The sequence below is a fragment of the Tachyglossus aculeatus genome, chromosome 9, assembly GCF_015852505.1.
Source record: "Tachyglossus aculeatus isolate mTacAcu1 chromosome 9, mTacAcu1.pri, whole genome shotgun sequence".
Classification (NCBI taxonomy): Eukaryota; Metazoa; Chordata; class Mammalia; order Monotremata; family Tachyglossidae; genus Tachyglossus; species Tachyglossus aculeatus.
The window spans coordinates 23,823,388-23,847,298 of NC_052074.1; the positions used below are offsets into that span (position 1 = coordinate 23,823,388).

The 23,911-nt window shown below is 52.2% G+C and overlaps 1 protein-coding gene across 1 annotated transcript; it reads left to right on the plus strand.

Annotated features, from left to right (window-relative positions):
* The first annotated feature begins 541 nt into the window (after nt 1-541).
* On the plus strand, nt 542-16,626 carry LOC119932365 (solute carrier family 4 member 1 adaptor protein). The gene is made up of 14 exons (XM_038751494.1): nt 542-560; nt 4,720-4,915; nt 5,686-5,808; nt 8,591-8,651; nt 9,040-9,179; nt 9,298-9,458; nt 9,939-10,008; nt 10,429-10,618; nt 11,456-11,567; nt 12,861-13,077; nt 15,036-15,101; nt 15,199-15,266; nt 15,662-15,731; nt 16,282-16,626. Exons 2-14 carry the CDS (start codon nt 4,813-4,815, stop codon nt 16,329-16,331), a joined length of 1,431 nt encoding a protein of 476 aa, XP_038607422.1. The 5' UTR covers nt 542-560; nt 4,720-4,812; the 3' UTR covers nt 16,332-16,626.
* The last annotated feature ends 7,285 nt before the right edge of the window (nt 16,627-23,911 follow it).

Sequence of the window (23,911 nt, forward strand, 5' to 3'; positions counted from 1 at the left end):
TTGTCATTATTATCATCACCGCCCCCAGCGCTTAGTACGCGCTGGGCGCCCTCCCAAGGCCGCCATAATGGCGGCCGCGTCGCCTTACCTCAGCGCGGGCCCGCCCTGGGGCGGGGGGACGGGCCGGCCGGAAGTGGCGCCCCCGCGACCGGAAGTGGCTCCCCGGCGACCGGAAGTGCGCTCCTGGGCAAGCCGTCCGGCCCCCCCGCTCGCCCCCGGAACCAATCCGCCCCCTCGGGCTCCCCCTCGGCTGGGCGGGAACCCGAGCGTCGGGCGGGGGTTTCCGGGGGGGCGGGGTTGGGGGGACGGACCGCCGCCAAGATGGCGGAGGAGGGGTCCCCGTACTGCCTGGAGGCGGTGAAGGGCGGGTGCGTGGTGGGGCGGGTGAGGCTGGCGGGGCTGGGCCGGTTTGTGGTGGGCCGCCAGCCCGGCTGCCACCTCCCCCTCCGGCACCCGTCCGTCTCCAGGAGGCACGCCCTGCTGCGCTACCGGCCCGGCCCCGGCGACGACGAGGAGGAGGAGGAGGAGGAGGAGGAGGAGGAGATGAAGGAGCCCGGCCTGTACGTGTACGACCTGGGCAGCACCCACGGCACCTTCCTCAACCGGGCCCGCCTCCCCCCGCGCACCTACCGCCGCCTCCGCGTCGGGCACGTGCTCCGCTTCGGCCGCAGCTCCCGCCTCTTCGTCCTCCACGTACGGGACCTCCCCCTCATCGATCGATCGATCGATCGATCGTATTGATCGAGCGCTTACTGGGTGCGGAGCGCTTGGGAAGGACAGGTCGGCGACCTAGAGAGGCGGCCCCTGCCCAACGGCGGCCTCAACGGAGCGTTGACCTTTGTCAACGATAAACCAGCAGCAGCAAATAATGATAATCACGGCATTTATTAAATGCTTACTGTGGGCCAGTCATAATCATGATGGTGGCATTTATTAATTGCTTACTGTGGGCCACTAATAATCATAATGATGGTATTTATTAAGCGCGTACTGTGTGCCACTAATAATCATAATAATGGCATTTATTAAGCGCTTACTGTGCGCCAATCGTAATCATAATGATGGCATTTATTGAGCGCTTACTGTGCGCCAGTCATAATCATGATGATGGCATTTATTAAGCGCTTACTGTGCACCACTAATAATCATAATGATGGCATTTATTAAGCGCGTACTGTGTGCCACTAATAATCATAATGATGGCATTTATTAAGCCCTTACTGTGCGCCGATCGTAATCATAATGATGGCATTTATTAAGCGCTTACTGTGTACCACTGATAATCTTAATGATGGCATTTATTGAGCGCTTACTGTGCGCCAATCGTAATCATAATGATGGCATTTGTTAAGCGCTTGCTGTGCGCCGATCGTAATCATGATGATGGCATTTATTGAGCGCTTACTGTGTGCCAATCGTAATCATAATGATGGCATTTATTAAGCGCTTACTGTGTGCCAATCATAATCATGATGATGGCATTTATTAAGCGCTTACTGTGCGCCAGTCATAATCATGATGATGGCATTTATTAAGCGCTTACTGTGCACCACTGATAATCATAATGATGGCATTTATTAAGCGCTTACTGCGTGCCGCTAACAATCATAATGATGGCATTTATTAAGCCCTTACTGTGCGCCGATCGTAATCATAATGATGGCATTTATTAAGCGCTTATTGTGTACCACTGATAATCTTAATGATGGCATTTATTGAGCGCTTACTGTGCGCCAATCGTAATCATAATGATGGCATTTATTAAGCGCTTGCTGTGCGCCGATCATAATCATGATGATGGCATTTATTGAGCGCTTACTGTGTGCCAATCATAATCATAATGATGGCATTTATTAAGCGCTTACTGTGTGCCAATCATAATCATAATGATGGCATTTATTGAGCGCTTACTGTGTGCAACTACTGATAATAATCATAATGATGGCATTTATTAAGCGCTTACTGTGCACCACTAATAATCATAATGATGGCATTTATTAAGCGCTTACTGTGCACCACTAATAATCATAATGATGGCATTTATTAAGCGCTTACTGCGTGCCGCTAACAATCATAATGATGGCATTTATTGAGCGCTTACTGTGCGCCAGTCATAATCATGATGATGGCATTTATTAAGCGCTTTCTGTGTGCCACTGATAATTATAATGATGGCATTTATTGAGCGCTTACTGCGCGCCACTAATAATCATAATGATGGCATTTGTTAAGCGCTTACTGTGCGCCGATCGTAATCATGATGATGGCATTTATTGAGCGCTTACTGTGTGCCAATCGTAATCATAATGATGACATTTATTAAGCACTTACTGTGTGCCACTGATAATCATAATGATGGCATTTATTGAGCGCTTACTGTGTGCAACTACTGATAATAATCATAATGATGGCATTTATTAAGCGCTTACTGTGTGCCACTAATAATCATAATGATGGCATTTATTAAGCGCTTACTGTGTGCCACTAATAATCATAATGATGGCATTTATTAAACGCTTACTATGTGCCAATCATCACCATAATGATGGCATTTATTAAGCGCTTACTGTGCGCCACTGATAATCATAATGGCATTTATTAAGCGCTTACTGTGCACCACTGATAATCATAATGATGGCATTTATTAAGCGCTTACTGTGCACCACTAATAATCATAATGATGGCATTTATTAAGCGCTTACTGTGTGCCACTAATAATCATAATGGTGGCATTTATTAAGCGCTTACTGTGTGCCACTAATAATCGTAATCATAATGATGGCATTTATTAAGCGCTTACTGTGTGCCACTAATAATCATAATCATAATGATGGCATTTATTAAGCGCTTACTATGTGCCAATAATAATCGTAATGATGGCATTTATTAAGCGCTTACTGTGTGCCAATAATAATCGTAATGATGGCATTTATTAAGCGCTTACTGTGTGCCACTAATAACCATAATATTAAGTGCTTACTGTGTGCCAATAATAATCATAGTCATTATGATGGCATTTATTAAGCGCTTACTGTGTGCCAATCATAACCACAATCATGACAATGATGATGACATTTCTTAAACGCTTACTGTGTGCCAATAATAATCATAATCATAATGATGACATTTACTAAGCGCTTACTGTGTGCCAATGATAATGGCATTTATTAAGCGCTTACTGTGTGCCAATAATAATGGCATTTATTAAGCGCTTACTGTGTGCCAATAATAATGGCATTTATTAAGCGCTTACTGTGTGCCAATAATAAATAATAATGAGTGTGCCAATAATAATAATGGCATTTATTAAGCACTTACTGTGTGCCAAGCACTGTTCTCAGTGCTGGAGAGGTTATAAGGTGATGAGGTGGTCTCACGGCGGGCTCACAGGCTTCATCCCCATTTGACAGAGGAGGGAACTGAGGCCTAGAGAATAATAATAATAATGATGGCATTTATTAAGCGCTTACTTTGTGCCAAGCACTGTTCTAAGCGCTGGGAGGGACACCGCCCTCGCCTCCCTCTCCTTCCCTTCCCTTCCCTTCTTCGCTCCCTCTCTCTTTGTTAATGATGGCATTTATTAAGTGCCTACTGAGCCCCCTCCTTCCCCTCCCCACAGCACCTGTATATATGTATATATGTGTTTATTACTCTATTTTACTTGTGCATATTTATTCTATTTATTTTATTTTGTTACTATGTTTTGTTTTGTTGTCTGTCTCCCCCTTCTAGACTGTGGGCCCGCTGTTGGGTAGGAACCATCTCTACATGTTGCCACCTTGTACTTCCCAAGCGCTTAGTCCAGTGCTCTGCACACAGTAAGCGCTCAATAAATACACTTGAATGAATGAATGAATGAATGTTGCCAACTTGTCCTTCCCCAGCGCTTAGTCCAGTGCTCTGCACACAGTAAGCGCTCAATAAATACACTTGAATAAATGACTGAATGACTGTTGCCAGCTTGTCCTTCCCCAGTGCTTAGTCCAGTGCTCTGCACACAGTAAGCGCTCAATAAATACACTTGAATGAATGACTGTTGCCAGCTTGTCCTTCCCCAGTGCTTAGTCCAATGCTCTGCACACAGTAAGCGCTCAATAAATACACTTGAATGAATGACTGTTGCCAACTTGTCCTTCCCCAGCGCTTAGTCCAGTGCTCTGCACGCAGTAAGCGCTCAATACACTTGAATGAATGAATGAATGTTGCCAACTTGTCCTTCCCCAGCGCTTAGTCCAGTGCTCTGCACACAGTAAGCGCTCAGTAAATACACTTGAATGAATGAATGACTGTTGCCAGCTTGTCCTTCCTCAGCGCTTAGTCCAGTGCTCTGCACACAGTAAGTGCTCGGTAAATACACTTGAATGAATGAATGACTGTTGCCAGCTTGTCCTTCCTCAGCGCTTAGTCCAGTGCTCTGCACACAGTAAGTGCTCAATAAATACACTTGAATGAATGAATGAATGTTGCCAGCTTGTCCTTCCTCAGCGCTTAGTCCAGTGCTCTGCATACAGTAAGCGCTCAATACACTTGAATGAATGAATGAATGAATGTTGCCAGCTTGTCCTTCCCCAGCGCTTAGTCCAGTGCTCTGCACACAGTAAGTGCTCAATCAATACGACTGAATGAATGAATCTCCGTTCGCCTGACCTCCCCGACAAGGACTGGCTCCCCTTTCTCAGCAGCCCCTGAAAAGAAACCGCCTCTGGCTCTGCTCCCCAGGGGCCTGAGGAGGACAGAGAGGCGGAATCGGAGCTGACGGTTACGGAGCTGAAGGCGCTGCGCCAGCAGCGGCAGGTGAACTTAGAGAAGAGGATGTTGGGCGAAGACTCCGACGAGGATGAGGAGAAAGGCGGCCCGGAGGAGCAGAGGCCGAGCGGCGTCCGGGAGGAGGACAGCGGCTGCTCCTGGGGGATGGGTAAGGGCCGCACGGGGAGACGTCAACCCACAAGCCTCCTCCTTTACCTGCTGGATATTTGGAAATTCCACAGTTTCTGTCAACATCCAAAGACCTGTGATTTAACAACACTTAGCAGGAGCTCATCCGTGCGCACAGCTGGCTTTGGTGTGGCTGACCGAGGACTAGGAAGCAGCAAATGACCGTATTATTTATAGGAGCCTTTTGGCTATCTTTTTTTAAAAAATGGCTATCTTTTTTAAAAAAATGGCTATCTTTTTTAAAAAAATGGCTATCTTTTTTTAAAAAATGGCATATGGTTCCACTCAACTTTTCTAGCCTCAGAGTTTCTGTTACATCCAACGTCCTGCGATTTAACAACACTTAGTAGGAGCTCATCCGTGCGCACAGCTGGCTTTGGTGTGGCTGACCGAGGACTAGGAAGCAGCAAATGACCGTATTATTTATAGGAGCCTTTTGGCTATCTTTTTTTAAAAAATGGCTATCTTTTTTTAAAAAATGGCATATGGTTCCACTCAACTTTTCTAGCCTCAGAGTTTCTGTCACAGCCAATGACCTGTGACTTAACAACACTTAGCAGGAGCTCATCCCTGCGCACAACTGGCTTTGGTGTGGCTGACCGAGGACTAGGAAGCAGCAAATGACCGTATTATTTATAGGAGCCTTTTGGTTATCTTTTTTCTAAAAAACAGCATATGGTTCCACTCAACTTTTCTAGCCTCTTCGGGTCCCACTTCAACCGTTTACGGTTCTTTGGTTGTCCTCCCCAGGGGAAGACGCCGTGGAAGACGAAGCTGAAGAGAACCCTATCGTCATTGAGTTTCAGGAGGAGCGAGAGGCCTTCTACATAAAGGATCCGAAAAAGGCCCTGCAGGGATTTTTTGATAGAGAAGGTATGTGAGTAGCCCCTCATTCTCCGTAGCCGAACAGCGAAGGGCTTTAACTGAGCTGCGGATTGAACACTGGACCCAGCAGCGCTGACCGCTTGACCTGGTACCCGCTGTCTGAAGAGTAGAGGGAGCAGGGGCATTTATTGAGCGTCTGCTCGCTGTAGATTAGAGTGAAGGAAGTACAGAATAAAGGGGTGACGTGGACCCTGCCCGCAGGGGGCTGATTACACTCTAAATGGGAAGCAGCCTGGCCTAGTGGAAAGGTCAGAGGACCTGGGTTCCAATCCCGGCTCCGACACCGGCTGGCTGGGTGACCCTGGATAAGTCACTTAACTCCCCTTGTGCCTTAAGTTTCCTCATCTACAAAACGGATTCGATACCCGGTCTCCCTCCTACTTAGATTGTGTGCCTACTATGGGACCGGGGACCGCGTCCAACCTGACGATCTTCTGTCTATGGTGGCTGGCACATAGGAAGCGCTTAACAAATACCGTAGTGATAACGTGCTTAATAAATACCATTGACTGACTGTCAGTTATGATAATCAGACTGTGAGCCCACTGTTGGGTAGGCAATGTCTCTATATGTTGCCAACTTGTACTTCCCAAGCACTTAGTACAGTGCTCTGCACACAGTAAGCGCTCAATAAATACGATTGATGATGATGATGGAAATAAACATAAAAATGTGTACAACTAGAGTGGTCACACATATGTACATATATACACACACATTCATTCACTCAATCGTATTTGAGTGCTTACTGTGCGCAAAACACCGTATTAAGGGATGACACATACCCATGAACACACACAGATATATGTAAGTATACCGACTCTGTAGTACTTTACTCTCCCAAGCGCTTAGCACAGTTCCGCACACAGTAAGCGCTCAATAAATACCACTGATTGGGAGACGGAAATAAGTTCCCAAGTGCTGGAGTTGGCTGAAAGGATGTTGGGAAATGAACTGGGGAAGTGGTGGGACTTTAGGAGGGCTCTGAACATGGAAGAACTGCGGCCTCTCGGACCGAGGAAGGGATGGAGCTCCAGGCCGGGAGCGAGGGGACAGAGCCGGGAGAATTGAAAATCGGGTACGGCTAGAAGGTTGGATTAGGCGGGAGGAGGTTAGAGAGTTGGGGACTAGTAGATGGCGGGAACGGGTACCAGTCTGGAGTGGGACCAAATGGTGGAGAGCCTCGAAGCCGATGGTGAGTTTTGTTGGATGTGAAGAGAAACGGGGACTCGGCGGAGGGTTTTGAGGAGGCGAGGGACATGGGCCCAGCGACGCTTCGGGAAGATGATCTGCGTAGTGGGAAGTAGGGTAGCTCGGCGGGGGAGAGGCTGGAGGCTGGGACATCAGCGAAGGAGGCTGATGGGATCGTCAGGATGTGGTAAGACCGGACCTCGTATGGGAGTGGTCGCTGTCACGGGGAGCTACTGTGACGGAGAAACCGGCGGAATTCCCGCACTGGATGTGAGCCTGAACGCTAGCGAAGGGCTGAGGAAGACACCGGGGTAGTGGGCGACGGGGATGACGGGGGTTGTTGTCGGCTGAGGTGGGGAAACGTAGGGGGAAGAAGTCTTGGGGAAAGATGAGGAGTTCTGTTTTAAACCTGTTGAGTCTGAGGTGCCGGGGGGACAGCCCAGTGGAGGCGTCCAGGAGGCAAGAGGAGATGCGGGATGGCAGGTCGGGGGGGAAAGGTCAGGGCTCGAGGGGCTTCGGCTTCCGTCTCTTTCTTCAACCGCGGCCTTCCTAACTAGTCGGATTGGTCAGCTCGGAAGGGCCCGGCCCCAGTGAATCCTGCTGCCGGGAAATGGCGCACTGTGGATACAGCTCGGGCCCGGGGTCACCTGGGTTCTTGTCTGCTGTGTGACCCGGGGCAAGTCACTTCACTTCTCTGGGCCTCAGTGACCTCGTCTGTCCAATGGGGCTGAAGACCGTGAGCCCCCCCGTGGGACAACCTGATCACCTTGTCACCTCTCCAGCGCTTAGAACGGTACTTTGCACAGAGTAAGCACTTAATTAATGCCATCATTATTATGAGAAGCAGCGTGGCTCAGTGGAAAGAGCCCGGGCTTGGGAGTCAGAGGTTGTGGGTTCTAATCCCGGCTCTGCCGCTTGTCAGCTGGGTGACTTTGGGCAAGTCACTTCACTGGGCCTCACTTACCTCGTCTGTCAAATGGGGATGAAGACTGTGAGCCCCCCGTGGGACAACCTGATCACCTTGTATCCCCCCAGTGCTTATTAGAACAGTGCTTGGCACATAGTAAGCGCTTAACAAATACCATCATTATTATTCTCTGAGCCTCAGTTAGCTCATCCTCAAAATGGGGATTAAGGTTGTGAGCCCTGTGCGGGTCAGGGACTGTATCCAATTCGATTAGCTCGTACCGTCCCCAGAGCTCCGTACGGTGTCTGGCACGTAGTAAGTGCTTAAAAAATACCATAAAAAAACCCCAAACCCCCAAATTGCCCCCCTCCCACCAACTGTTTCCTGACAGGCTGTTTCCCTGACAGTGGACGATGTAGTAGCCTCCCACACAGCGGCTTAGCTTCCTTAGGCCCCACGACATCCAGAGGTCACAACCAACCGCCTTCCTTCTCTCTGGGACCCAGGCGAAAAGGATCCCCCAAACCAAAACCTCTACACCCGCCTGGCCCCAAGGTTGGGATGGAGAGGGAGAGCGAGGGAGGGACTCCAATCGGGTTTATTCAACCCTGGTACAAAAACGGGTGACTTACAGTTGGCCTTTCAGCTGCTTTCACTGTTTTCCTCCTCCAGGAGAAGAACTGGAATACGAATACGAAGAGCAGGGCCACAGCACTTGGCTCTGCAGGGTGAGGTACGCGCTCCGCCAGCTCCTAACCCTGGGAGGGGACAAATTTGGCATCTCGTTGATAGTGAGCCTTAGGAGAATTAGTCGCCTCTTAACACTTGGATAACACTTTGGATTTTCTCTTAATTTCCTAACCCTCTGACCTCTGCTCACTTTCTCGTCTTCTCTTTCCCCCGGGAGGCCTCTTGGGCTGTTAGTCGATGGGGCATTTACGACGTTTGCCTCGTTTTTGGGGGGAAACGAGGGGGCTCTTCAGTTGGGTTGGCTTTCGCGCCGGAGCGGTAGGACCGTAAACGGGCCAGGAGCCGTTTCGAAAGCCAAACGTGACGAGGGGGATGCCACGAAACGGGGCCGGCGGCGGGGATCTCCGCGGCAACCCCCCGCTCCGCCGCAGGTTGCCCGTGGACGACGCGGCAGGGAAGCAACTGGTGGCCGAGGCGATCCACTCAGGGAAGAAGAAAGAAGCCATGATCCAGTGTTCCCTGGAAGCCTGTCGCATTCTGGACGCGCAGGGGCTACTGCGTCAGGAGGCAGGTGAGCGGTCTCGGGAACGGCCCTGGAAGCGGCTGAAGCCCTCACCCCCGCCGTGCCGTTTTCCCTGAACGTTCCTAACGTCCTCCCGCCCCTCGTCATCCGTCCCCTCCGCCCTCAGTGTCCCGGAAGAGGAAAGCCAAGAACTGGGAGGAAGAAGACTACTACGACAGCGACGACGACACGTTCCTCGACCGAACCGGCCTGATTGAGAAGAAGCGTCTCAACAGGATGAAGAAGGCCGGGAAGATTGACGACCGGCCAGAGACCTACGATTCGCTGGTGAGGCGGGGGAGAAAGCCCGCCGAGTCGTGAGAGACCCGAGGCGGGTGGCGGGGCCCGCGGAGAAGGACAGGGAAGGGACGGAGGGTTTTCGGGGGGCACGGGGCTTGAAGGCTCAAGCGTTTTAGCCCGTTTTTAGAAGCGGGCGGTTTGCAGACGGCGTGAGAGCACATCGTCCCGGGGTCTTGAGCTGTCGATTAAAGTTCCCCGGATCCCTTCTTTTGGACCGGTTGAGATCAGATTGGCAGCTCACACCGTGCTGCCGTCCCTTTCGATTCCGAATCCGTCTCACTGCCGGCCCGCTCTTCCCGCGCTTGAGTTGAACAAATGGCCAAATGGCAGTCTGAGCTAAAGAAGGGTCTCCCCGCTGGAGCCCTTTCATATTCCACGGGGGAGAGGGCGGCGGGGGTCGTGAACAACAGCGAGGACGCTGTCTGAGGGCCGGGATATCTGCCAGAGCCGCGCGCTTGGGCCCCGCAGGTTGCGAAGTTGAACCGTGCTGAGCGAGAGCTTTCCGAGATTTCCGAGAAGCTGAAAGCCTCAGGCAAAGGTAAGTCCCGGTTCTCCGCTGAGCAGAGCTGAGCGGTCGTGGCCGGATTGGGGTTTGCCTGTGATTTATTTACGAAAGGGGGTGGCGAGCTGGGGGAGAGGGGTTGCACCCTCTCTTGGTGCAGGGATGGTGGGGCATTTTCTAATGCTCGATTAATTATTTTCCCGGTGGGAGGTAGTTTGCTGTTATTTTCCCTTAACGGTGCTACCATCCCGAGTTTACGGTCGGTCGGGCCTGGAGCCGTTTCTATCCCGGCCCGGCTTTGGCCGCGGGACTTGTCCAAGAAAGGGACGGAGGGTCCGGCGCCTCACCGGTCAGCTGAGCTGCGGGGGCGATGGCTCTCACCCTGGGACGGCCTGAGGCACCGACCTCACGGCGACCTGGGTCCGGGTTTTCTAACCTGCCGGGAATCCCCCCCAGCCCAGGCCGAGGCGGCCCCTCCGGATCCCTTGGACGCGTTCATGACCGAAATGAAGTCGGGGACCGCTTTAGACGGGGTGTCCCGGAAGAAACTTCACTTGAGGACCTTTGAGCTGAGAAAAGAACTGCAGAGGCTTAAAGGGCTGATCAACATGGTGAAGCCGGCAGCAATGCCGCAGCTGAAATCCTCGTAAGTCTCACTGCCGCCGGGCACCCCGCGTGCGGAAAGCGCTCAGTAAATACCACCGACTGATCGCTACTCTCCGCAGTCACGTCAAGCCAAAGTCTGGCGCCTGGTAGACATAGAACTGGACCGCTCCTCCTCCCGAGCCGGCTCGGACCGCGATCGGCTAGATGGGCTTTAAAGCCCAGATTCCCCCCGCTCTTGGGGTTTCCATAACGCCCCCCGACCCGAGCTCTCCCCACCTCCTCTCCTCACAGGGTCGCTGATGGCCCTTGCTGGCACCGTAATTACTAAAGCTGTCAAACCGACCCACCGTCGTGACTGCCACCGGTCCAATCCACTGGTTTCTGAATGGCAGCCCTGTCTCCTCCGCTGCTCCTGGGCAGCGAGTGTGTCCGTTCTGTCGTTCCCTCCCGAGCGCTCAGTAACAATGGTGGCGTTCGTTAAGCGCTTACTATGTGCAAAGCACTGTTTTAAGATCAGTAAATACCATTGATTAGCCTGCTGCCTCCCTTCTGGGGCCCCAAGGAGCTCTCGCTGCCGCTCTACATCCCGTTCTCGGGTCGGTAGGAAGGAAATGCCCCTTCAACACGTTCTCTTGTCTTTCTGCCTATCCTCTGCCCCTTACCACTGGGAGCCACAGATTTCATAAACGTATGGGGAGGTAGGGTCCTACCGTGCGGTGGACGAGTTGAAAGTCACTTTCCCGGCCTTAGTCGTTGATGTTCCGGTTCCCGTCGCTATGCTCAAATCCCAAGTCCTCCGTGTTCTGCAAAATTTGGGAGAACGTTCGCGATGTCGGGGTTGTATTCCGTACCAGTTGATCTCTCTCCCTCTGATTAGGACCGGAGGTCAGGCTACGCATCTGGAGAACCCGGCTAGAAAGCTGACGCTCCCTTTGTTCGGGGCAATGAAAGGAGGAAGCAAATTCAAATTAAAAACCGGAACCGTTGGGGTAAGCCGTGGGCCGCTGCCCTGCAATCTTCTCCCCTGCCCACCCCCCATTTTCATTCATTCATTGTCGTACTTATTGAGCGCTTACTGTGTGCAGAGCACTGGACTAAGCGCTTGGGAAGCACAAGTTGGCAACAGATAGAGACAGGCCCTACCCAACAGCGGGCTCACAGTCTAGAAGGGGGAGAGAGGCAACAAAGCAAAACATAGTAACGAAATAAAATCAATAGAATAGTGAATATGAACAAGTAAAATAAATATCGGGGAGGGGAAGGAGGTAGGGCGGGGGGGGGTTGGGGAGGGGGAGAGGAAGGAGGGGGCTCAGTCTGGGAAGGCCTCCTGGAGGAGGTGAGCTCTCAGTAGGGCTTTGAAAGGAGGAAGAAAGCGAGCTTGGCGGATCAAATGGAGCACGGTCCTGGTGGAAATTCTTTGCCTCTTCTTCGGGACAGATTTCCTGGATTTAGACATTGTTTTCTGTCCTCTGACCAAGGGAGGCTGACTAAAGAACAAATGGAATTAGGGTGTAAAAAGCCCTAGTACTCACCCCACTCCCCACCCCACTCACGTACCTATCGTTACCCTTGCTTCCCGGACCTGTGATTTCTTTTCCTATCCGTCTCCCTGGTCAGATTTTGAGTTCCCCGAGGGCAGGGATAGAGTCTACCGACTCTCTTGTACGCTCCCCAGTGCTTAGGAAACACAGGGCTTAGCCTGAGGAAAGGAGCCCAGGCTTGGGAGTCAATCCCAGTTCTGCCCCTCGCCTGCTGGGTGACCCTCGGCCAGTCACTGAATTTCTCTGCGCCTCAGTTTCCTCATCTGGAAAACGGGGATCAACTTCCCATTCTCCCACCTGCTTAGGATGTGAGTCCCGGGTGGGGCAAGAGACTGTTTGGCCCCATTGTCCCCCTGCGCGGCGCTTAGAGCGGGGCTTGGCACCAAGTAAGTGCTTAACCGATCGACGCCACCCTCCAAGTGCACGATCAATACCATTGATTAACTGAGCTTCCCTTGAACGGAGTTGGTCATCGAGGTAGTCAGCGGAGGGTTACTGCGGGGGTTCCCCGTCTCTAGATATTCTTCCTGCAGGAGGCCTCCGTCCCCCTTTGGCTCAGGTTGGGGGCGTCCCCCCCAATCAATCAATCAATCAATCAATCGTATTTATTGAGCGCTTACTGTGTGCAGAGCACTGTACTAAGCGCTTGGGAAGTACAAGTTGGCAACGTATAGAGACAGTCCCCAGCTCCTGGTCGGGCTCCAACCGCCGGCTGGACTCACCCGTCGACTTCTCTTTTAGAAGTTACCTCCCAAGCGCCCAGAACTCCCCCAGAGCTTATTGAGAATGAAGGATGAAGGGCCCGAGGAAGAGGAGGAGGAGGAGGAAGAGGAGGAAGAGGAAGGAGTGGGACAAGAAAAGGACACGGAAACGACGAACCGCCAGCCACGTACCAAGGGAATGGAGTCCGAAGAAGCAATTCAAGGGACCAGTCGCCAAGAGGAGACTGGTGGCCAAGGTAGCCTTTCCCCAGCCTCCCTGCTCTGCGGCGGGGTTTACGGCATTGCTAGCCCAAGTCCTTCCCAGCTCCACCAGTTGTCAGCTGTGTGACCTTGGGCAAGTCACTTAACTGCTCTGGGCCTCAGTTACCTCATCTGGAAAATGGGGGTTGACCGTGAGCCCCCCGTGGGACAACCCGATCACCTTGTATCCCCCCGGCGCTTAGAACAGTGCTTTTTGCACATAGTAAGCGCTTAAAATGAATGCCATTATTAAATCAGATTCACGGGTGCGCGCGTGCTTTGCCTCGGTGCGGGTAAGAGAGCCGGCCCCCGTGTAAGGAAAGGGAAGCCCCCCGGCCGTGGCTCTCTTCTCTGGTTACAGTTCATTAGTTACCTATCGGCTCCCGCCTATCCGGTTATTCCCTTCAAAAACACCAGCAGATTCGGGAGTCTTCATTTCCCCTCTTAGAAACCCCGTTGTCTTTTACCCCCGGTGGATTGTTCTTTTCCTAAGTGCTCCCCGGAATGAAACTTCACTGAGTCTGCCGGTTGGTTTCACGGAAGTGAAACTCATCGGCCCCCAGTCCCCCGCGGAACCTTTCTCAGAGGCGGGAGTTAGGCCGGTGTGAGCTCGGGAGATCCACTCGTCCTGCCGAGAGGCGGTCGTCTGTTATAATAATAATAATGATGGCATTCGTTAAGCGCTTACTATGTGCAAAGCACTGTTCTAAGCGCTGGGGAGGATACGAGGTGATCAGGTTGTCCCACGTAGGGCTCACGGCCTTCATCCCCATTTTCCAGATGAGGGAACTGAGGCCCAGAGAAGTGAAGTATATATGTATATATGTTTGTACATATTTTTTACTCTATTTTATTTGTACATATCTGTTCTATTTATTTTATTTTGTTAGTATGTTTGGTTTTGTTCTCTGTCTCCCCCTTTTAGACTGTGAGCCCACTGTTGGGTAGGGACTGTCTCTAGATGTTGCCAATTTGGACTTCCCAAGCGCTTAGTACAGTGCTCTGCACATAGTAAGCGCTCAATAAATACGATTGATGATGAGGATGATGATGATGAAGTGACTTGCCCAAAGTCACACAGCTGACAGGTGGCGGAGCCGGGATTTGAACCCACGACCTCTGACTCCCAAGCCCGGGCTCTTTCCACTGAGCCACGCTGCTTCTCTTCTGTAACGAGGAGTCGTCGTGCCCTCTGAGCTCCTTCAGGAGCCCCACGGGGAAGCCAGTCAGACAACTGTGGTATTTACTAAGCGCTGACTCTGTGCCGAACTCTGAACTGAGCGCTAGAGTGGATCTGCCAGTTAGATCCAGGTTCTCACTATCTGCCAAGCATTCTAACTCGGCCACTTCATTTTTAGGTCTCCTTTCTATAGTGAAGGGGGGTGGCGTTTGTAAATTTCAGCACCCTTTGTGGGGTGAAGTTGTCGGCCGCAGATGCGCTCCTGGAGTCGATCAATCAATCAGTCAGCGCTTACTGTGTGCAGAGCACTGTACTAAGCGCTTGGGAAGTCCAAGTTGGCAACATCTAGAGACGGTCCCTACCCAACAGTGGGCTCACAGAGTCCCACGAGACCTGCCTTTGGGCTTCCACATTGGGGAGCAGAAACAGAGCGACCCCTCTTCTTTTCCCCCCGCCTGAGCGGCAAGGAAGAGGGCAGAGGCCGCGGGCGCCCTCGAGCTCGGCCTTCTCTCCCGCCCTGTCGTTTCCTCTCCCCGGACGTGCCTAAGGGGCCAAAATAAAGCCCCGTTTACAAAAACTCCCGACAAAACCAGCTCCTCCTGAAAGGAGCATCCAGAGCCCAGTCAGGAGGTACCGTGAAGCGAATCGATGAGAAACGTCCCGAAATAACCGCCGCTCCCAGCCCCGGTGCGATTCTGTCGAGGATTTTCTTTCCATCTGTCCTTCTCCGTCGGCTTGTTCGACCGTAACCGCGGGGCTTGTTTTGGTCTCCAGGGGCCGGGGGCCGGGAGGAGCGGAATCCAGCCGGCAAAGTGGCTTCGCCACCGGAGGATCCATCAGGTAAGCAGCGCAGAGCAGCTCGCCCGTCCGCCGTCCCGGGCCGGAAAGCGGAGCGGCCCGATGCTGAAAAGATCGACCTCCTTGGCTTTCTCTCCAGAGTCAAAGGGCGAATGCAAGAAAAGTGAAGCTGCCCCGAAGGAAAAGGCGGCCTGGGGCCCAAGCAGAGTGAGTTGTCGTTGCCGCCGTTCAGGGGTCGGTGAAGCCAGGGTGGGAGGATGTGTGGGCTCCCCATCTCACCTCTCCATCCCCCCCGGTGCGGAGGCGGAGGGCCGGGGACCTGGGTTCAGTCCATCTGGAAGAGCTCTTCGACGGAGGGGGAGGCGAGGAGAAGCTAGCCCCAAATCCCCCGCGGTGACGTACGGTCATTAGGAGTTTGAGAGCGACAGGAGCGTGGGGAGAGAGTTTCTTCTCCTTGACCGTCCTCTCCGAACCCCCGGCCTCGGAACCTCCCGCGGACCTCCCCCTGGCCTTTGGGCGGAAGGTCCGCCCGCTGGGAATGGAGCCGGGAAACGCGGGGTTAGAAGCCGGCGCAGCCTAAAGGCGTCGACTCTTTCTCGCAGCAGCCCCCGGTGCTCTCTTCAGGGTACCCAGAGGATGATCCGGACTACAGCGTGTGGATACCCCCTGCGGGTAGGTGATGCTCGCTCGGTGGATGAGGGAAACTCGCCTTCCTGGTAGTCTTCCTCCTCCTCCTCCTCCTCCCCCCGCCCACGCCTGCTAGAGGCAGAAGGACCCACGTGGTCGGAGATCCAGGGGCTGCATCCCATCCTTTGGGAGCCGAGTTAGTGGGGCAGAGGGCAGAGCTGCCCGGCCACACGTCTAGGGGCGATGCCAGGCTGTCACCGTGGGTGGCCTGGGGCTTGGGCGACCACTGTACCAGGTACGTGCTTCTTTCTCACGGGCCCCCGTCCGCCTACCCCCACGGTTACCACACAGCCACACTTGGGGGTAGCGTTGCCAGAGAAGATCCCATACGCTGGAAAGGTACAAAGCCGCCCCGCTACACCCGTCTGACCAGAACCCGACAGGTCCGACCCTGCCTGAGAGGGCCGGAAACCGGCAGGTCCATCTGAGCTCACCTGGGCTGTAAGGAGAGGTCGAGAAATGGCATTTGCAAGGGAAAAGAAAGCCCTCTCCCCTATTTTGCAGAGGTGACCATGTTGTTTTCTGTTTAAACCAGGACAAAGCGGCGACGGCAGGACGCATCTCAATGAAAAATACGGCTATTGAACCTCCAGGCCTCGTTGCGGGGATAGACACTGTCGCTGTCCCGGACCGCACGTCAGGATGAGGGGTCCGGTGAAGAGTTCTGTTCATCACCTGGGGAGCCTCGCGAAGACCTGGCCCTGCCGAGCTTAATCTTCAACCTTAGCTTCCTCCTTCAAAGATGCTTCTGGGTCCGTGAAGAGACATGAGGATGTGAAAAAGAGAACTGCAAACCTGTGGCATGGGCAATAAAGGGGTCTTGCAGATTGTTTTGGTGGGGTTTTTTTTTTATATGATTAAAGATGAGAGAGAATACGTAGCCTTTAGTGACCAAAGTTACCTCTTTCATCATCCCTCAGCAGTTTCTCCGGCCCAAGTTTAAGCCTGTCTCTCCTTCGGCCCTTGGTAAGGAGACAAAACCTATGGTTGCCCCCATCAGATGGGCACAGAAAGTCGGAAAAGAGGAAACCAAACTGGGAAACAGGCAACATGGTCGGGGTCTTTGTCAGGAAGATAGGTAGCCGGCCTGCCACCACACCGGTGCAGTCTTGCAGAGATAACCGTTCTATCGTGCGGTGATTTTTCACTGATAATAATAACGGTTTGTAATAGAGGGTAATCACGTGGTACAGAGAGGAGAAAGGAGAGAGAGGGGGATGACTGTTGGATCCTTTTAAAAAATTTCCGGCCACAGTTGCTATCTTGCTAACCTACCAATTCCATGACCAAAATCATTATTTCTTTTGCCTGCGCACGTTACGATCTTGAATATTTCAAGTGAATCCTCGGGGAAAAGGCACGTGATGTCAGCCCAAGATCTCTATAGAAACCGAGTCCTTGGTTTTCGTTTGGGGAAAACCATATGTCACCAGCGGAGACGCGGACCTTCTCAAACTCCGCAACCCTGCCCCTTTTGAGCATCTCCTTCCCTGTGATCGTCTCATTTCCTTGCTTACACCCACTGCTGGGCAGATACCTAGGGAAAGTGGTACGGCTCTCCCCACTCTCTGGTCAGAGGGAGAGCCTGCTTTACTTTTCATGTTGGAGAAGAACCCAGGACTTGGAGTCCTGCGGGCATCGACTCCATCATCATCATCATCATCATTTATCGAGCACCTGCTGTGTGCACAGCACTGTACTGAGTGCCTAGGAGAGTGCAAATCCGACCCAAATGATCCCTGCTCTCGAGGAGCTCCTGGTTGGCGCAGTATGTGCTTAACAGATCCTGGAATTATTACTGTTATGCCATTATCATCCCAGGCCTCTCCCAAAGGTCCCTGTTAATAATGATGGCATTTATTAAGCGCTTACTATGTGCAAAGAACTGTTCTAAGCGCTGGGGAGGTTACCAGGGTGATCAGGTTGTCCCACGGGGGGCTCACAGTCTTCATCCCCATTTTCCAGATGAGGTCACTGAGGCCCAGAGAAGTGACTAGCCCAAAGTCACCCAGCTGACAACTGGCGGAGCCGGGATTTGAACCCATGACCTCCGACTCCAAAGCCCGGGCTCTTTCCAATGAGCCACGCTGCTGTTCTGACCCCGTGGTTGCCTGCCTGGAACTGTCCTCGCTTCCGGAACCCGGACTTAGCGGGGGAAGGATTTACTGCCGGGGGGGTCTCCGCCCTCGCCGTTCCCCCGTCTCCCCGTCCCTGCCCTCCCACTGTTGGGTAGGGACCGCCTCTCTATGTTGCCAACTTGTACCTCCCAAGCGCTTAGTACAGTGCTCTGCACACAGTAAGCGCTCAATAAATACGATTGAATGAATGATAGGGTAGCCCTTCAAGGTAGGGGGGCTGAGGTACAATGATCTGGGGCAGATCCTGGCCTGCTTTATGCGACGGCCAAAGTGGCCATCATCGGCCGCGGGGCCCGACGGCCGCCGTTCTTGAGGAACCCTATGATCCTGGGGGGCCGCCCGGGAGTCCCACCGAAACTCATCATCAGTTCCTCTCTCCCTCACGTCCCTCTCTCACCTTCTTACCCCTCCAGTGTGCCACCTAAGCGCTTAGTACAGTGCTCTGCCTAGAGTAAGCGCTCAAGAAATATGACTGAATGAATTAATCTGCCCACCTAAAAATAACCTGGGAAGGTTCAATGCTGGAAGCCGGTTTCCTAGTTTCCACTCTTCCAGAGCCCAGCATGGTTGGAAATGGAAAGTGGCAAATCAATTAAAAAAAAAAAAGACAATCCCAAGTAAAGCTATCACATTAACATTTTAAACTCGAACTTTCCCTGAGAATAGACCATGTGGCACATACACGAATAATTTTATGCACATAACGTGTATTTATTCATTCATTCATTCATTCATTCAATTGTATTTACTGAGTGCTGACTGTATGCAGAGCACTGTACTAAGCGCTTGGGAAGTACAAGTTGGCGAGAAAATGCGAACAATCTGTGGCTTTCCTATTGTATACGCCTGCATCTCTCTAGTCTGTAAACTTGTGTCCCCTAAATCGGTTGTACTATACGCTTCTAAGCGCTTAGTACAGTGCTCTATAAGCAGCGTGGCCTAGTGATTTAGCACAGGCCTCGGAGGCAACAGGACCTGGGTTCTAATCCTGACCCCGCCAGTTGTCCGCTGTGTGACCTTGGGCAATAATGATAGCGTTTATTAAGTGCTTACTTTTTTTTTTAATGGCATTTATTAAGCACTTACTATGTGCAAAGCACTGTTCTAAGCACTGGGGAGGTTACAAGGTGATCAGGTGGTCCCACGGGGGGCTCACAGTCTTCATCCCCATTTTACAGATGAGGGAACTGAGGCCTTGAGAAGTGAAGGGACTTGAGTCACACAGCTGACAAGGGCAAGTCACTTAACTTCTCCGAGCCTCAGTTCCCTCATCTGTAAAATGGGGATTAAGACTGTGAGCCCCGCGTGGGACCACCTGATCACCTTGTATCCCCCCAGCGCTTTCACAGTGCTTTGCACATGCTTACCAAATGCCATCATTATTATTATTATTAAGTGACGGAGCCGGGATTTGAACCCATGACCTCTGACTCCAAAGCCCGGGCTCTTTCCACTGAGCCACGCTGCTTCAGGGCAAGCCACTTCCCTTCTCTCTGCCTCAATTCCCTCGTCTGTAGAACTGGATTAAGACTGCGAGCCCCACGTGGGCCAGGGACCGTGTCCAACCCGATTATCCGGTCTCTCCCTCAGCGCCCGGAACGGCGCCTGGCACAGAGTAAGCGCTTCAAAATGCCACAGTCGTCGTCATCATCATCATCATCATCATCACCGTAAGCCCTCCATAGATGCCGCTGACGGACTGATGTAGCCTCACGTCATCTTTATCAACTCCGGGCGGGATGGCCCAGTGAGGCCCACAAGGGGGTAGTGCGTGTACACCAATGAACATTTAGGGAAGACGAGTCAAAACACCCAAAGTCCCCATGACAGTGGTGGTTCTTGAGTGTGTCCAAGGTTATCCCGCCGGCCCAACCTCCTGGAAAATGTTAAACTCACCTTCCCAGAAAATAAAGGGGGTGCAGTTCGCTAGGGGAGAGCCCCTGGGCCTTCTAGGAGGTACAGAAGGACCCGGGTTCTAATCCTAACGCCGCCACTTGTCTGCTGTGTGGCCTTGGGTAAGTCACTTAATTTCTCCGGGTCTCAGTTAACTCGCTCTCGCCCGTCCCGCCATCGACCCCCGGCCCACGTCCTCCCCCCGGCCCGGAATGCCCTCCCTCCGCACATCCGCCAAGCTCACTCTCTTCCTCCCTTCAAAGCCCTCCTGAGAGCTCACCTCCTCCAGGAGGCCTTCCCACACTCAGCCCCCTCCTTCCTCTCCCCCTCTCCCTACCTCCTTCCCCTCCCCACAGCCCCTGTATATATGTTTGGACAGATTTAGTACTCTATTTATTTTACTTGGACATATTTACTATGCTATTTATTTTATTTGGCTAATATGGGTTAATAATAATAACAATAATGGCATTTATTTAGCGCTTACTATGTGCCAAGCACTGTTCTAAGCGCTGGGGAGGTTACAAGGTGATCAGCTTGTCCCGGGGGGGCTCACAGTCTTCATCCCCATTTTACAGCTGAGGTCACTGAGGCCCAGAGAAGCGAAGTGACTTGCCCAAAGTCACACAGCTGACAGTTGGCGGAGTCGGGATTTGAACCCATCACCTCTGACTCCAAAGGCCGGGCTCTTTCCACTGAGCCATGCTGCTTCTCTGCGTGTTGTTTTGTTGTCTGTCTCCCCCTTCTAGATTGTGAGCCCGCTGTTGGGTAGGGACCGTCTCTACATGTTGCCAACTTGGACTTCCCAAGCGCTTAGCACAGTGCTCTGCACACAGTGAGCGCTCAGTAAATACGACTGAATGAATGAATGTTTGAGATGTGCACACACACCTCAGTTGGCCACAGACCTTTTCTTGTTAAAGACCAAAATGGGAGGCAGGACAGAAGGTCAAGTTCCGGCACCTCCCTGGCCCAAATTGATCAAGATGACCGGTCACCTTAGGTCACCCGCCCCTCCACGACATGTCTGCTGTGTGACCTTGGGCAAGTCACTTCTCTGAGCCTCAGTTCCCTCATCTGTAAAATGGGGATCGACTGTGAGCCCCACGTGGGTCAACCTGATCACGCTGTATCATCATCAATCGTATTTATTGAGCGCTTACTGTGTGCAGAGCACTGTACTAAGCGCTTGGGAAGTACAAGTTGGCAACATCATCATCATCATCATCAATCGTATTTATTGAGCGCTTACTGTGTACTAAGCGCTTGGGAAGTACAAAATTGGCAACATATAGAGACAGTCCCTACCCAACAGTGGGCTCACAGTCTAAAAGGGGGAGACAGAGAACAAAGCGCTTAGAACAGTGCTTTGCACCTAGTAAGCGCTTAACAAATGCCACCATCATCACCATTATTATTATTATTATGTTTTTTAGAGCCCAGCTTGGCTCTGTGCCCTTCGCTCCCCTGAAAAATGGACTGACGTCAAGGATCGCTCCCTCCAGTCGAAAAGTAGGAAAACCGAGGCCCGGAGAAGGAAAGAAAGGAGTTAAAAAGATACGGCGCAGAGTCGGCAGTGGCGTCCAGTCTCCTAACTGCTGTCAATCAATCAATCAATCGTATTTATCGAGCGCTTACTGTGTGCAGAGCACTGGACTAAGCGCTTGGGAAGTCCAAGTTGGCAACCCATAGAGACGGTCCCTACCCAACAGCGGGCTCACAGCCTAGAAGGGGGGAGACAGGGAACACAACCAAATATATTCACAAAATAAAATCGATAGAATAGATAGGTAGAAGTAAAATTAATAAGCCCCCACCCGGAGGTTCCAACCCAATTTCGTCCTCCTCTCCTGGGGGATGGCACCTTCGTTGGAAGGGTGGGTGCGGGGGAAAAGCGGCTTCCCGTGGGCAGGCCGGGGAGGGGATAAGAACGAAACTCCGAAGAGACGAGCTGGTCCCCCGGCCAGGATCCCACGGCGGCGGCAGGAAGCGAGGGGCGGGAGACTGTTTGAACACCTCAGACCTTCTGGGAAGGCCCCCATTTTCCCCACCGGCCCAATCAATCAATCAATCAATCAATCAATCGTATTTATTGAGCGCTTACTAGGTGCAGAGCACTGTACTAAGCGCTTGGGAAGTACAAATTGGCAACACATAGAGACAGTCCCTACCCAACAGTGGGCTCACAGTCTAAAAGGGGGAGACAGAGAACAAAACCAAACATACCAACAAAATAAAATAAATGTCCCAGGTGGGGACAGGCATGGGGAGGACGATTGGCGGGAGCGACTCATCCGTCAAGTCTGCAGCACCGATTGTCTGCAGACTTTTCGACTGTGAGCCCACTGCTGGGTAGGGACCGTCTCTATATGTTGCCAATTTGTACTTCCCAAGCGCTTAGTACAGTGCTCTGCACATAGTAAGCGCTCAATAAATACGATTGATGATGATGATGATGATGCTGGGGGCGATTTCCCCTCTAACAGCCCCCAGTCTGACAGCGCAGAATTTACCGTCCCTACTGCTCCCCTCTTCCCACTTGGGGCCATGAAAGTCAAGTTCCTGAAAGGGAAAAAAACCAAAAAACGACGACTCTAGAGCCGTGGAGATTTCCCCGATCTGCCTTGCGGCATTTACGGTAAAATAATGAGGGTTTTTCTCCCCCAGTCAGTTAATCGACGATCGGTGTGGTATTTACCGGGCGCTTGCGGAATGCTGAAGACTCTACTAGGTGCTCGGGAGAGGACGATAGAGAAAGTAGATATGATCTCTGCACACAGTAAGCGCTCAATAAATACGATTGAATGAATGAATGAATCCCTGCCCTCGAGGAGCTTACGATCTATCGTTTGGCTCAGTGCGGATGAGGGGATCCTGGAGACTGGGGAAGGAGGTAGTGCTGGTACACTGGCCTCCGTGAATGGGAGGCCAGTTTGATAGGGAAGGTGGGGAGGCAAATTCATTCACTCGATCAAATTTATTGAGCACTTACGGTGTGCAGACCGTAGACCGTAAGCTCCTTGTGGGCAGCAAACACGTCTCCTGACTCTGTTGTTCTACAGTCTCCTAAGCATTTGGTCAAGTGATAATAATTATGGTACCTGTTTTAAGCACTTACTGTGTGCCAAGGACTCTTCAAAGCACTGGGGAAGATCATCATCATCATCAATCGTATTTATTGAGCGCTTACTATGTGCAGAGCACTGTACTAAGCCCTTGGGAAGTACAAATTGGCAACGTATAGAGACAGCCCCTACCCAACAGTGGGCTCACAGTCTAAAAGGGGGAGACAGAGAACAAAACCAAACATACTAACAAAATAAAACAAATAGAATAGATATGTACAAATAAATTAAATAAATAGAGTAAAAAAAAATATGTACAAACATATATACATATATACAGGTGCTGTGGGGAAGGGAGGGAGGTAAGATGGGGGGATGGAGAAGGGGACGAGGGGGAGAGGAAGGAAGGGGTACGATACGAGTTCATCAGGTTGGACACAGTCCCTGTCTCACTTGGGGCTCACAGCCTCAATCCCCATTTTACAGATGAGGAAACCGAGGCCTAGGGAAGTGAAGCGACACGCCGAAGGTCACACAGCAGACACGTGGCGGAGGTGGAATTAGAACCCAGGTCCTCCTGACTCTCATCCCCTAAGCCCCGCCGCTTCTCGTGATCTGTGCACAGAGAGCCCTCAATAAATACTATCGATTGACTGGTTGATTGATTGGTTGGGCAGCGTTGCCGGGGACTCGGCCCGGAAGACTACACGTCCGTGTCCCTAGATCTTCTGCTTCCAGAACAAGGCCTGCTCTCCCGTCACCCCGCCGGAGCGGCCCCGAAAAATCCCTCCTCCTCCTCCTCCTGCGTTCAGTCAGCGTGACGCGGGGCCGTTTGCTTCCACGCCGGAGCGAAACAGAGCCGCGGGAGTCAGCAACTTGACAGAAGATGGAGATGAAAGGGGAGGTGGGTGGGGAGGAGCAGAGAGGGGTGGGAGGAGGAGGGTGTGGGAGCCGGCAGCGGATGTCACGGCTTACCTCAGAGCCCAAATTAGAAGCCTGCCCAAAAAAAAAGAAAAAAATCACAGCAGGAAATAATGCGTTGCCTAAAATAGATGCATCAAACGGGAGA